Source organism: Ischnura elegans, chromosome 9, assembly GCF_921293095.1.
Source record: "Ischnura elegans chromosome 9, ioIscEleg1.1, whole genome shotgun sequence".
Taxonomy (NCBI): Eukaryota; Metazoa; Arthropoda; class Insecta; order Odonata; family Coenagrionidae; genus Ischnura; species Ischnura elegans.
Window position 1 is genome coordinate 73,843,046 of NC_060254.1, and position 14,015 is coordinate 73,857,060.

A 14,015-nucleotide genomic window follows, 5' to 3' on the forward strand; every position below is an offset into this window, starting at 1 on the left:
GAACTTTTCGAGTGGTTGCAATATTTCGTAATTTTTTTTTTTTTTTTTTTAAATTTACGAGGGTATAGTTCAAAGCAGAAGATTTTGTCAACGAAAATAGTTTACTCCGTCCATTCTCCGAACCTGTGAGTTAGTTTGGCAACTGATTTCCTGCAGTTTTTTTACATTCCAACATTCCGCATGTCATAAAATGTTTTAGCTCGACGTATCAATTAATTCAAACGAGAACATTTTGTTTTACCGAAATCTTTTTTTGTTCAAGATAAATTTCTATTACTTTTCAGATTGACTTAAAATGGAATCTAAAATTGAGAAAAATGAGTATTTTCGACACCTCTTTCATTGGGTTTATATTCTAGGTTCTAAGGCCGCAGAAGCTTCTCGCAATATTTCTGCTATGTTTGGAGTGGGTGCTATATCTGAAAGAACCAATCGTGATTGGTATGCCGAGATCATAAAAGGAAATTTTGACCTCAAAGATACACCTCGTTATGGGGGTTCAGTTGAGTTCGATGAAGATAATGTAAAAAAAACGGTGGGAACGTTGTTGCCAACCTAAAAAAAAATTCGATTTGGGTCAGTGTATACATCCATTGCGCTAATTCTCTCTCGTATACTGTAAGCAATGAATTTTCTTTCGTCCATCGCATATCTTTTTATCAAATCGTCAAATATTAGCTCTTTCCACCACAGACGAGGTGTTACTTGGTTTTTAATTCTTCGCATGAATATCTGCTTTAATCATGCCGTCGCCTCATAAAATTCGTCCATTTAAGTTTCAAGCTTCAAGTTTCACACATTTTCTTTGCATCGCATGATATGTGCCCAGAAGTTAATGGATATATCCCGGAGGAACTAATGTTCCGGTCCGTTTTCGGACGCAACAATTACAAGTATCTAATGCATCTAAAAGGCTTTGCTCCCGAGACGTGAAGGTGACCTGAAGACTCTTTATTTCATTGGCCTCGTCTTGAGACGGTCAATTAAAAGCAGTTTCTTTGCTGGCGTTAAAGGCAATTTAATTGAGACTAGGAATTAATTGTGTTCATTAGCTCGTGCTCTTGAGCGAACTACGAGGCGCCCATCCGAAGTGTCTGGCTGTCTGAGCTTCCCATTCGCTCAAATGGTATTGAGCTAAGGAAGTGTGGGACAATCACGAGTTTTTTTTCCACGTCGTTGTGGGTCATAAATTTGTCCGTCAATTATGGTCAGTTATCATCAATAATGCCTAATTTTTCGGGTCTTAACCATCTAATAATTTTTAGAGGACTGGAGTAGGATTTTTGGATAGATTGAAGGGGAGTAGGCCTTATAGTGAATTGAAGAAGGCGGTAATGGAAGGAAAGGAAGGCTCCCAGATCACTTGTTTAGTACTCCATGCAAACCTACCTTAATCGGTGGAATACTTTAATAATAATAATTTTCGAACATTCCTCTCTTATTCAAGGGTTCCACCATTTTCGTATGGAAGAGAAAACAAACCCGCGAGGAGTTTACACGCTTTTTCTCAGCTCATGGTAGCCATAGACTTCAGCGAACGCCAGCCATAATTCTTTGAAAGGTCCTTTTGCTTGTTAATAATAACAATAATAACGTATGGTTGTAAAGTGCCTGAAATTCGCGACTTCCGGAGCCCGTTGAAATATGTGCTACGTTAATCCGGAGGAAAAGTATAGTCCAGCCGACATGAATTGAGGGACTACTGTCTGTAAAAAAAAAGCAAGATACTCGAGTTTGAGGAGCTCTAGCGTCCAAACGAAGCAATCTATTTCAATGCAATAAAAAGCATACGAAAGAGAATTTAGTTCTACGTTATATCATGAACTTTAAAAGTTCTTCAGCTAATTAGTATTTCCTGTACTTAATTTTTTCTCAAAAAAGTACCCGTTTTTTGCGCGTAAAATCAAGTTGCCCAAATTTGAGCGCTTGGCATTCCCGTAGTTTTTGCTCCTATAACTTGCAATTTTGATATAAAGAAGCCACATCTATTACTAGCAGTTTGCCGAAAACAAATTGTTTATACCATAAAAATTAACGGAGTTGTTGTAAACAACGCAAACCTCTGCTAACTTCGAAACCAGTGAGTCAATTGAAAATTGATTGGTACTGTTGTCTTCCGTAGAATGTTAGTAATGCAAGCACATATGAAATGTATATTAAATAGCAAGTATAGTAGGTATAAGAATCAGTGGCGCCGACTCCATGGGGCCTTAGGGGGCCCGAGCCCCCTCAAAAATTCGTTATGGGTGTGAGGAAAAAATGTGCCAGGCTTGTCGATTTTCCCCGGACTGTCCAGATATCGAGATTCGAATTGTACGGGTTCTAATGTTGACTCTTTTAAAATGCTTCAAACACTTAAAACTTACTACTTATAAAATTTCCCGGGGCAAGATCCCCGGTTTGGGCCCCCCAATATTTTTTGTAAGTCGGCATCCCTGATAAGAATGCATTACTATTTCTTACGAAACTCAGGCACCTGGGTTATTCCATGATATTCCAATAAACAAATTATCCTCTCCTTCTAAGATTTCTTTTAAATTGGTTATATTTAATGATTAAACGTTACGATAATAATAATACAATGTTTTGGTAAAAATTGAAAAAATACCAATTTTTCGAGTTTCACAATGAAGTTAGGTAATTGGTTTTTAATTATTTTCAAGGTTATACCTCTAATTTTATTATTTCATATTCTTATAGAATATAGCTATACATTGTAGTGATAAAATATACTTAAAAAAACGGAAACCTTTCTTTTCAAATTATACTTTTGTGATGTAACAAATGTAAATACATAATTCTTTCTCAATCATAGGTATATATTGATATTAAACAAATGTATTTATCAGAATAATAAAATTACGAAAAAAGCATTAGGAATGAATTTATTTAAAAAACAATATTTTTCTTGCGGTAAATTTTCAATCAACCTTGATGCAAACAAATTTGTCGTTAAGATTTTCTATCATTCTCCTTCCTCTAAATGATCGCAGCGCTGCTATCAGAATTTGGCGGCCATTTTTAATACTAATCTGCCTATTTAACTTTTAATGCTGAATAAAAATCGAGATACAGTTCCAATCATAGTAAAAATTTTAGAATACTGGAATATCACCTGGTTCTGAGTCACCCTGAAATATCAGCTTGGTTGCTAATTGGAAAGTGGGTTAGAGTTGAGTTGCTAGGTTCGAGCCGGACAACAAGGCAAACTAAAAAGCGTGTTTATGAAAACTTTTTTAAAAGAGTACTAAAGAAAGTACACTAGAAAAAGTTATTAAAAACTGTGGCTTCGAAAAACTGCATCAGAAATATGGATCGGGAACTGTTGCTTGGCAATTATCTGCCGAATGTATAGAAACTGTGATCGTGAATCGAGCAAACATAAGCCTTTCTCTCAATGTCCCCGAAACAATTTCCCTTCCCACTATAAAGAACCTGAACTGAAAAGGTAAACTAAACTAAAATTAAGAGTAAACTTAAGCCAAAAACTTAAACTATAAAAAAACTTTAACTTAAAAAACTTAAAATTTGTTTAGGCATAAAATAAATGAATTTTGCCTATTATTATGCCGTTGCTTGGCTGTTAACTACCGAATGTATCTAAACTGTTGATCGTGAACCCAGCTAACTCAAGCCTTTATCTTAATGCAGCCAAAGAAAAAGGATTCCTTCCCACTGTAAAAAAACCGAACTGTAAGACCAAAAAAACCTAAACTATAAATATACCAAAACTTAAATGGTCTAACATTTTTATGGTAAATAATTGAATTTTGCCTGTTGCCACGACGCTGTTTTGATTTTATCTACCGAATGTATAGGAACTGGGATCATCAATCGAGCTAATATAAGCCTTTCTCTTAATGTTCCAAAAAAAATTTCCTTCCAACTATAAATAACTTAAAGTGTGTGTTTTTAGGGCAGATTACCTCTGCACCCTCCCTAGATTTCCCACGCTTTGACGCGTGGAGGCCCCATTATTCCATTTAAAAAAAAGATGCGAAGTTTATGAGAATCGTTCAGGGTGACCCAGTAACCTTGCCCATGGAGTAAAAAGGGAGTGTGCGAACAAAAAATAACCAAGGGAGAGACCCAGACTTAATTGCCAGGGATTCGAATACAATTGAATTGGATGAGAATTTAATGACACGAGTTCGCACTATACTTTCCTTGCGTGTGTGTTGGGTTAGCGTGGCTTATGCATCGTGATGTGAGATCTTAGTTAATTAAATATCAGCAGACTGCAGGCGTCGTGAATGGTCCTGGCAGAATGCTTTCGCGCTGCAGCTCTTTAAGAACTGCCGTCATGCAATTCCGTGTTCTTTCTCTAGCTGACTGACCTCTTTGCCTATTTCCACAATTTTGACTAATTTTCTGTGACACAAACTTACTGGCAGGGCCGGCCTTAGGGCGGGGCGACCGGGGCCCCGCGCTTTGAGGGGCCCCGCGTTCGTGGAAAAAAAATTAAAACATACGATAGTTTTGAAAACGCAATTTCAACTATTACTGTATTGTTAAGTCCGTGCTAGACAAAAAGTAATATTGTGAAAAAGGAATAATAATGCAGTAATTTTTATTGTGCAATGTTTTTATGTGAACGACGGCGTAATTACGAAGTCTGAATTTGGGAGGGGAACGCATACTTAGCCAGAGAGTGGTAGGGATTCAAAATGCTCGAGTTTGTAGATGGGGTATAGAGTTTAATATTTTAAGTGAAGGGCCCCGCAATGAAGGTTCGCCCCAAGCCCCGCACCTGCTAGGGCCGGCCCTGCTTACTGGTGAAGGAAACGTTGGCGAAGTAGCTATATGAGCATTTGTTTAGGCTGATTCAGCGAGTGAACTGCCGTATATGGTAAATACAGTAACTACCTGATTGTTGCATCCAAATGGCCCCAAGAAGGTTGTAAATATACTGGAGGGGGCACCACTGGTTCCGAGCGTTGAGTGCAGTGTGGCAGGAATGGGGGTGCTTGGGTAGGACAAGCCACGCCCACTTCGACCAAAACATTGACACACCCATAAGGGTCATTGCTTACTATTTGGTGAAACATTCGGTCATTCGTTGTTACGTTAAAATAAACTATTGCTAACGAACACAGTAAACCTTTTTTCTATAATTATGGGAAGGTGTCGTGAAAGTATGCCTCAAATATCTTTTCCCAAGGAAAAATTATAAAGAATTCTCCATCGCCCCGGTTCCGCTGTGCAACCAGATAAGCCGAAAATGACATTTTACATGTGTAAAATTTCCATTCCCCTGCACTTCTACTGGTAATTAATAAGATTACAGCCTATGGAAATCTTACGCTGGCGGACCGGTCGCAATAATAGTACGAAAGTATGTTCACGACGATATATTATCACCACGATATCACTATATCGACAGTTTAATATACACAGTAGTGTGACGAACCATCGGAAAAACTCCGACGACAATCAAGAAGTAATTGTTGCATTTTCTATATCAGAGGCGATATAAGGAATAGAATACTTGATTAAATTCGTAATGTCATGTTAGGTAGGTATTACATTCTAATGCTATCTTCAATGGTACATTTATTGATTTTGATAATGTTTTTCATGCGAGGAAATCATTTTTATTTAAAACTCCATTGATATCCACTCAGATATACATAGATAAATAAGGTATTCTACCGATATTCAGCATGGATATCCCCTTCAAATGATTTTCCTGACTCTCAATGGAAGCCCATTAAAAAAATCTTACTGGATTCAACACTGATTATCCTAAATCATGAACACTGTCTAAAGTTTCATCCTTCAATTTTTGGAGCCACGATATTATTATCATTAATATGTGATAATTATTATTATTTAAGTATTCTACCGATTTAGGTTGGTTTCCATGGCATATTAAATAAATATTGATTCAATTCACAATAGGGCCTGCTCACTTTCATTCTATATAAAAATCATATTATCTTCCTTCCTCTCCCTCGTTTACCAAACATTCTTCCCTCTAAAACTGTTTTCAACATGCCCCTCCCCGCTCAGTACTTGCCCCTTCAGCGAATAAAAAAAATTGAACTCAACATAGTCATCCTTACGAGAACATTTAACTGATATATATCGCAACTCTTTTTATTCTGAGAATGAGTAAAATCCGAAGAGACGACGACGTATTATAGTTGTTTTTTTCTTTTACCTGCTATCTTTTCTCTCGTAATTCAATGGAAACGGTAAACCGTAGCGCATGCACGTGCGTACAAGAGCATGAGGTGAGTTTGTACCAAACTTTATATGATCACAGAAGGTTATCAGAACATTATCCATCGATTTTGTGATTATCATCTGCAAATTGTTTTATAACCCCTGATAATGCTTCGTTTCATGCGAACTATTCTGTTAATAGTTCTGGGAATCCTGATAAGCAATAATCGTATCTTAGAAAAGCATTCTTCAGAAAAATGAAGGTTTTAATGCATCCTACGGTTTAATAAGGCATTATATTGTAATTATTTCTCTTTGGAGGGTCCCTATAATTCTCTTGAAACATGACTTTTTAACTTTTAAAATACTCTTTTCCATCGAGTGATGACTTTGACGGGCTACCTTCTTTAGACGACGACCTTTCACCATCTCTTAAACCTATTTTTTTACCATATTTTCGAAACGTTATTTATTCTCAGGGTAAACTAGCACTAACAAAATGCACCTTTTTCATGTGGAGATATAATCGGAACCGAGAAATATGTTCAATTACTGCTTGATTGGTTGAGAGTTGACATGGATAGGAATGAGCTAGTAATATGAGTGAAAAAGGTAAAGTAATGAAATTTTCATTAAAAATAAACTTTAGGTAATAAAGAAAATAGATTGTAAAGTGGTCGAGGGAAATCCGGGGATAATCCACAATATTAAATAAATATCGACTCGATTTTGGTTTCTCGAAAAACTTTACCGGTGGAGGAAAAAAATTATTGTTGGGAATTCCCAATCAGCATATACGATACAGAAAACAGCACTAAAATAATCAAACTCAGTTTTTTGTTTACCAGATGAATCACCTCTATAAGTCAGTTGCTGGCAAGGACACCATTTTCTGCGCTCCTCAGATAATAGGTCAGATGGCTTGCGGTACATTTATGTCCTCTTTGGTTTCGTGCATAGTAATCATGGCCCTTTCCCTCGCTGGCCCTTGGAGGCCGTTCTGTGATGATGCAGTCCGATATGTTTTCCCCACACTCGTGGAGGCGAGCAATGTATTTCGCATTCCGATCGTCATTTGAACTTTAAGGAGTTTACTTTGCCCGGAGATAGGCGTCGGGACTCGCCAGAGCACCGTGCGGTGACATCATCATCGCCGCCAAATGCTATCCCATTGTCCTCTCGACTCCACGAGAGAGAGAGGTGATAATTGTTGGGATCCACGTAAACAGGTGGCGTTCCTAGGAATATTCATGGCGCGAAAGTAGTTAATTTTGCCTGTCATTTTCGTGAAGGCCTTTGTAATTATTGTAAATTCCTGGTCTCACAGCCGGAGCTCATGTAGAGCTTATTTTTAACTGAAAGTTGAGCGATGGTTATGCACGGCTTTTTATTGAATATATGGGTAAAGTTTATTTGCTGTTATCATTTATATGTCAAAAAAGGTAATAAGATATTCGTCAAAATTATAAATCAGATTGTGAATAGGTGTCTACTGATAAATTTTCGACATGCTTAATTACTACAGAATATAAAATGGCACTGAAAAGAGATGATTGAATAATTAAGTACTCGGTATTAAGTAATCATCACCTCCATTGCCCTAGTGAAATAGGATACATTTTGCAGCCTTTAAAACATAATGATTTAATTATCTCCAGTACTTTTTTGTTTTCCTATATATAAAAAATCAAAATTATATCAATTTTACCATCGCGGCGGTAAAATTAAAATATAATTTTTAATAAGGATATTGATGCGCCACTTTGTTAGTACCTAATAAAGCATACCCCTCAATAACATTATTCTAAAATGTGCTCCATGTTTTTCATCTGCGAAGAAGTCATTCTTGTCATGATTTTAAATTTCTACCATATATTACTGCCATGAAAATGAGTATCTTACTCCACCATGAGTTAAAAATTTCTTTAAATCCTTTTAATAGTTTAATATTAAAGAACTCCTTTTTGAGAAACATCGATGCTCTAACTTATGCAGTTCATTTAGTAATTTATTATAAAGTTCTGACTCTGAAGTATTTGTATGCACTGAATGCCACTTTGTCTAATAATTGTTGGTTTTCAATGAATCCCTGTCTTTTTTTCGTTAAATTGCTTCAAATCGGGAATTTAAAGGTCTATTTGACGTATTTCTATGTTTTGAATTCTGTGTTCGCCTTTGTCAAATTTTGAAATTGGTGCAATTTGTTCCCGCAGATGACGAGGAGTCGATAGTGGTCGCAGAGTCCGCATGCTTCACGGAGCCTCTACTAGATAGCGCCAGCACTCACGATGTCACAAACCTCGGCAGCGCTGTAGGCGGCGGTAGTGGAAACTTCTTGTTCGTCCTGGAAACCATTGTGGAGGAGACGATCGACCAGCTGAATGGGGATGCTTCGCCGAGGAGGCCGGCTTCCGCGGCGTCATCTGGCGACCAAGGGAAGAAGGATGTACCGGCCATTTGCCTCTACGATGACGACATATGTAAGTTTCAAATCGTGGGCGGGAGAGTCTTTTAACCGAATCATGTTGCCTTCGGTTTTATTGGTGAATAAAGTTTCAGATTATTATTTTCACTCATTAAAATAGTGTTCAAAATATCTCTACTAACTACTAAAATGCGTTTCATGTTTATCATCTTTGAAACAGTCGTTCTTTTCATGCTTTTGAACATGTACCATGTAATACTGCCGTAGAAAAGTGTAGCTTACTCTATAGCAAGTGGAAAAATTCTTGAAATCCTTTTGGTAATTTTATCTCGCAACTCCTCTTTTGGAAAAATCAATATTCCAGCGTATATAACTAATTTAGCGGTTTATTCTTAAGTTTTATAATTGAACCACAAAACTTTCACCACAGCATTTACACTCCTATTATGAATTGAGCAATAATGTTAATAGAGCAAATATTTTGTCATTGAAAGAAATAAATGCCATTGCAGTAAATTACTTCTGACAAGATGTTAGGAAGTTTAATCTCAATAAAAACATTGTCTCAGTTTCATGTTATTTATTATTTATATTGAATTGAAAAACTTTCATTAAATCTCTACTAATTACCAAGGTTATGTATATATTTTAATCGAGAAGAAATATGTCAATGCAGTAGCATGGCTTCTGACAGGATGAAAGGAAAGTACAGACGCAATCAATACATGGCCTAAGTATTGCACTGTTTGCTTTCATTAAATAATATTATCTTGAAAATAGTTTGATATCATGAATTTCCATGTGCAAATGTAGCAAGTACAGATGATTTTGTAGGTCATCTGAAAAATATATGGTCACAATTTCAGTAATCATGCTGAAGTAGGATATATTTATTATTTTGAAGGCTGTTGTTCAACTGTAATAGTGAAATAGTGCTTTTAGTCTTTGAAGAATTCGTATATATTTTAGAAAACGATTCCATATGCGTGAAAAATTTGGTAAAATCTCTTCGTTATCATCTTTCAAATTAAGGCTTCCGCAAATTGGCAATGATGAATTAAAACAGAAATTAATATTATTTTAAGAATGACATGGTCAAGAAAAGTAACATTTTATTTCTCCTTGATGAATAAAATAGTATTTGTCGAATATTGTCTTGGCCCATCAAATTGTTGTTGTCTGAATTATTAACACTACTTTATTTCTATTACAACTGGGCGCTGTCTCCATCATTTCCGCGTTATCTTTAATTCCTCGTTCAATGTGCCATTGATATGATGATAACGTCCTCATGAACTTTTATGAGTGGAAACAGTGAATTCTCAACGACTATTGATAGGTAAAGATTATTGGTTAAAATATTCCTCTGTGCATTCAATTTTTGGGCAGTAAAGTTAATATATCCGTTTCACTATCGTGCCTAAAATGAGTCAGTATTTTGTCCAATAAAATCGTTTATCAGGCTCTTGCATGTGCCGTATTACTAGTACAATAGTTTTTCCAAAAACTGTGTCACCAAATAATGGAGTGTTTATCGAATCTTCTTCGTGATCAATTGTTGTCTTTCTGCCATCCTCGAATTAATATCCTGAAATAACATTATGTGGCGATGATGTTGAACATTGATGGGAAGATCTTGAGGCCCAATACTGATTATTTTTTAGCCCAAAGTAAATATTTATTCACGATAACGACGGTTTCCATGCTGATAATTGCCATGAAAACAAGATATATATTTCAGTAAATATTTTTCTCTTGAGATAACATGTATATGAAGGCTATTGATTAAATTGCGTCATAATTGAAATGAATTGTTGCGTCGTGTTTGGTAATCTCACTTCAAGAATGCAGTTGAATCAGACGGCTGGTTTTGGATAACGGGAAGAGATTGAGGAATTCAAACCCATACGAACTTTACATTTGTGGATCCATAAAATCGAAGAAAGAAGGTATCATTAGCAGATATAAGCATGGATCAGCTCGCAGATGGTAATGTAATCACAATTTACATTTTAGGAGTCTTTAATGGTTTTGTGTTCAACACATTACTCACCCGTATATTTTGTGATCATATAAATCCGTAGACAGAATTCTGTGTCATTTCCCCCGTCATATGTTAGCAAACGATTACCTGTTCGTGTTATTCATCAAAGCGGATCGTATTTCTGGTGCGTTACCTCATTCGATAGAAATTTAAAATCTCTAGTTCACTTATGTGTATCTCGTATAGTAGCATTGTTGAATTATTGTAGCCAATGTGTTAAATTTAACCGCCGAAATTTAGATCGTATCTTCGCTGAAGTATGTAATTTAACTGTTTGATATTTTGTGGTTTTGTGGCTTTCAGGTTATATAAATTGTAATAATACGTTTCCCTCATCTTAAAGTGAGCTCAGGTTCCTTTAAAAATGGTGGAAAAAACCTATCGAAAAATGATAGGTTTGCTGGCAAAACGGGAAGAAACTATTGGTGCTTATAGCTGCCTGTCTCCATTCGACTATTTTGATTATTTCCTTATGTCCAGCTTATCGTCAGGCTAATCCAATTCATAAGGTATATTCTCATGATTCTCATCCCATGGATATCTAGTTGTGTTTTTCGCTTGGTAACGTTTCATTATCCTTTTCCCGACTAAAATAATATTCGTGTTGCGTGATGCCCCAGAGAAAGGAAGTTTGATTCCCCCTTTTTAAAATATCTTAAACTTATACGAAACAACCTTGATGTAAAAGCTCGGAGTAAGTCCATTTTGACGTTTACTGTAACTTACGAGTGTTTTTAAGCAAAATTTCTCTGGATAAACTTAAGACAAAAAATAATTCAAGGGACATTTTTATACCACCGTGAATGAAACTTATCGCAAATTTGGACTCCATAATTTTCTAATCCTCATATGATGCCATTCAATGAGCAATGCCAAAGAAATATTTTTACTTCAAGCGTTATTAAAATTAATAAATTGATATATTTGGCATATTCGATAGACAATCCGCTATCTACATCTACGTAATAGTATTATTATAGTACGCCGTAATGCCCTAAATGCCACCTCTAGGATGTTTGATAGGAGGTGATTAATCACCAACATACAGCTTGCCAGAGGAACACCATATGCAAACCACACGCTAATAAAATGTTACGTACAATAGCAAAAAATGCGTGCCCATCCATGAAAAGGACAAACTTGCCCACGGTTAGTAATTCCTATAGCAAATCGTATTTAATTTTTATCATTTAATTCTATTAATCAAGACACCGTTATTATTCTAAATATTACGAGGAAAGAATGACATTTTATGTGTCTCTGTTTTTCAGTGTGTTTCCTTTATTATCTCCTCGTGATATCTATGCTATCGGATCACGTCTATCTATATCGATGCTTCCTCCAAATCGATAATGTGAAGACTAAGAAAAAAGAGCATAAGCTCTCCACCTTATCCTATGGACTGCTTGCATTCTTTCACCGGTTCAATTATTTCCAGTTCATCTCATCTTGACCCAGTGCTTCCCCTTGACGGCTTCTCGCGTATCCACTGGCTCTAAGTAATCCTCTTTCTATGTTGTACGTCGTGTACTCGACCAAGTAGGAACATCTTTTGGACGTTTTTCCTTTTAATCCGTCCTTCCCCTGGGTATTTTCTGTGTTTACTCTTGCAATTAGCTTTTTCGTGCTTATTTAATAGTTAAAGTATGAAACGTTATATTTAAAAGTTCATTCAGTAGCCTACACTTGGGGCAGATTTTATGTTCTGACGTAAATAGAAATACTGTAGGAAAAAACCATGAAATGTTAATGTTAACCAAAACTATGAAGAGCTCTACACTTTGGAAATAAGGACTTGTTAACCCACCATTCTTTTTTATTTATTTTTATATTGTTTTTTTTGTAGTGTTGTCCCAAGTTTAGAATAACTCTCCCTTACTTGGGGTTCTTTTCTTCTCTAATGCAAGTACCATGCTAAAACTAAAATATCCCAACTTGGTACTCTGCCGTAAGGTTTTGTTTTACATTTAAGAGTAACAAAACTTACCTACAAATAACTCAAGAAAAAATCTAATAAATCAACACTACTCTTTAAAGATAGTATGGTTATGCAACAATAGATACCAATCTGTGCACATAGTGGCAACTAACCTGAAAAAGTAAAATCGAATTTTTAGAGTCGAAGCCTTCGAGTATATAGTTCAATTAGTCTTTCAATAACTCTATGGTCTAAGCAAATTTTTTAACTATTGATGTGTCGACTAATCAAAATGGAGATCGTTACCGTTAAGTTCGAAATTGGGTATTATTTACCAAATGTATTAGATTATTTTTCGTCCGGACTGTATATAAAGTGCTCAAGGAATCACTGCTCGCTGCCCTTTAGGCCAGAGATACCAAATTCGATATGCCAGTTCGCATCTCTAAGATGGCCAATTTTCTGATATAATTTATCACATTCAATGGTGGCATATATGATGGATTACCAGGCAGTCACTGCACCTGTTTAGTTTGCGTAAAACTTCAAATTATAATATTCAACCGTTTTCTGGAGCTTCCTCTCACCTGTATCTCATTACAAATTTACGAGTCACACCAACTTGTGTTTAAAAGCTCTCGAGGCAGCTGGAATGCCAAGACGACATCATTACTGACTCAAAATTTCTAAAAATGTGTGTCAAGTCTGTCTGAAGTGTTGCAGCATGTTGTGAAACGGACTATGCCAAATTTCTCATTTGCATCTGTATTTTACTCTGATTTTGCATCCACCTCAAAGTTTTCAAATGCTGGGGGTGGGTTTTCCCATTTTTTCTAGATGGATTCCTCGTTAATTAGAATGCCGCATAGCATGTATATGCTTAGGTAAGTATCAGATGATCAGTTAATTGCTTTAATAGGGTGGTTTCCTATTATTTTTTTATTGCCTAAATCGAAAGATTATTACTCCTGGAGTACGTATTTCACGCTTTTAGATTTTTAAATGACGATATCTATTTTTCGCGATTAAATGAAAAGTGAAAAATTTCAAGCGCGCGAAAACGCGACGCGTAAGTAGGAATGATGGGAAAAAGTCCGCGCGACGCATTTCTGGTTCCCCCTCCCGCCTTGTGAGGTGACCTTGATCGAGGCTCTGAGCGCTGATAGGACGCAGGATGCTAGCGGGTAGCTGAGTACCTTGCTGGCTGGTAGCGCTTGGCTTAAAAAAGGTTTATTAGTACCTTATCAAACGAAGAAAACTTTCCGACCTTAGGCAGTTTTAATAGGTGATAATTAAGACATGTTTCCCTGAGCTCTGTGCCTCATGCATGCATTGGTAACCTCAGACGATGTATAACTCCTATCCTCTCGTGTAGAAACTAGGTCCCTGTGACGTCACGTGGAGTGGAATCGCATGGGCGCCAATCTGGCCTTTTTCAAATGAGGATAAAATTTGACCCT

General features: G+C 36.3%; 1 protein-coding gene across 1 annotated transcript in view; it reads left to right on the forward strand.

Moving 5' to 3' along the window:
- Positions 1–14,015, forward strand: part of LOC124164956 — a 373,915-nt gene that overhangs the window by 150,180 nt on the left and 209,720 nt on the right. The window contains exon 2 of the mRNA XM_046542194.1: positions 8,382–8,648. Coding sequence (XP_046398150.1) covers positions 8,382–8,648 — 267 coding nt within the window. The remainder of the gene's footprint in view (positions 1–8,381; positions 8,649–14,015) is intronic.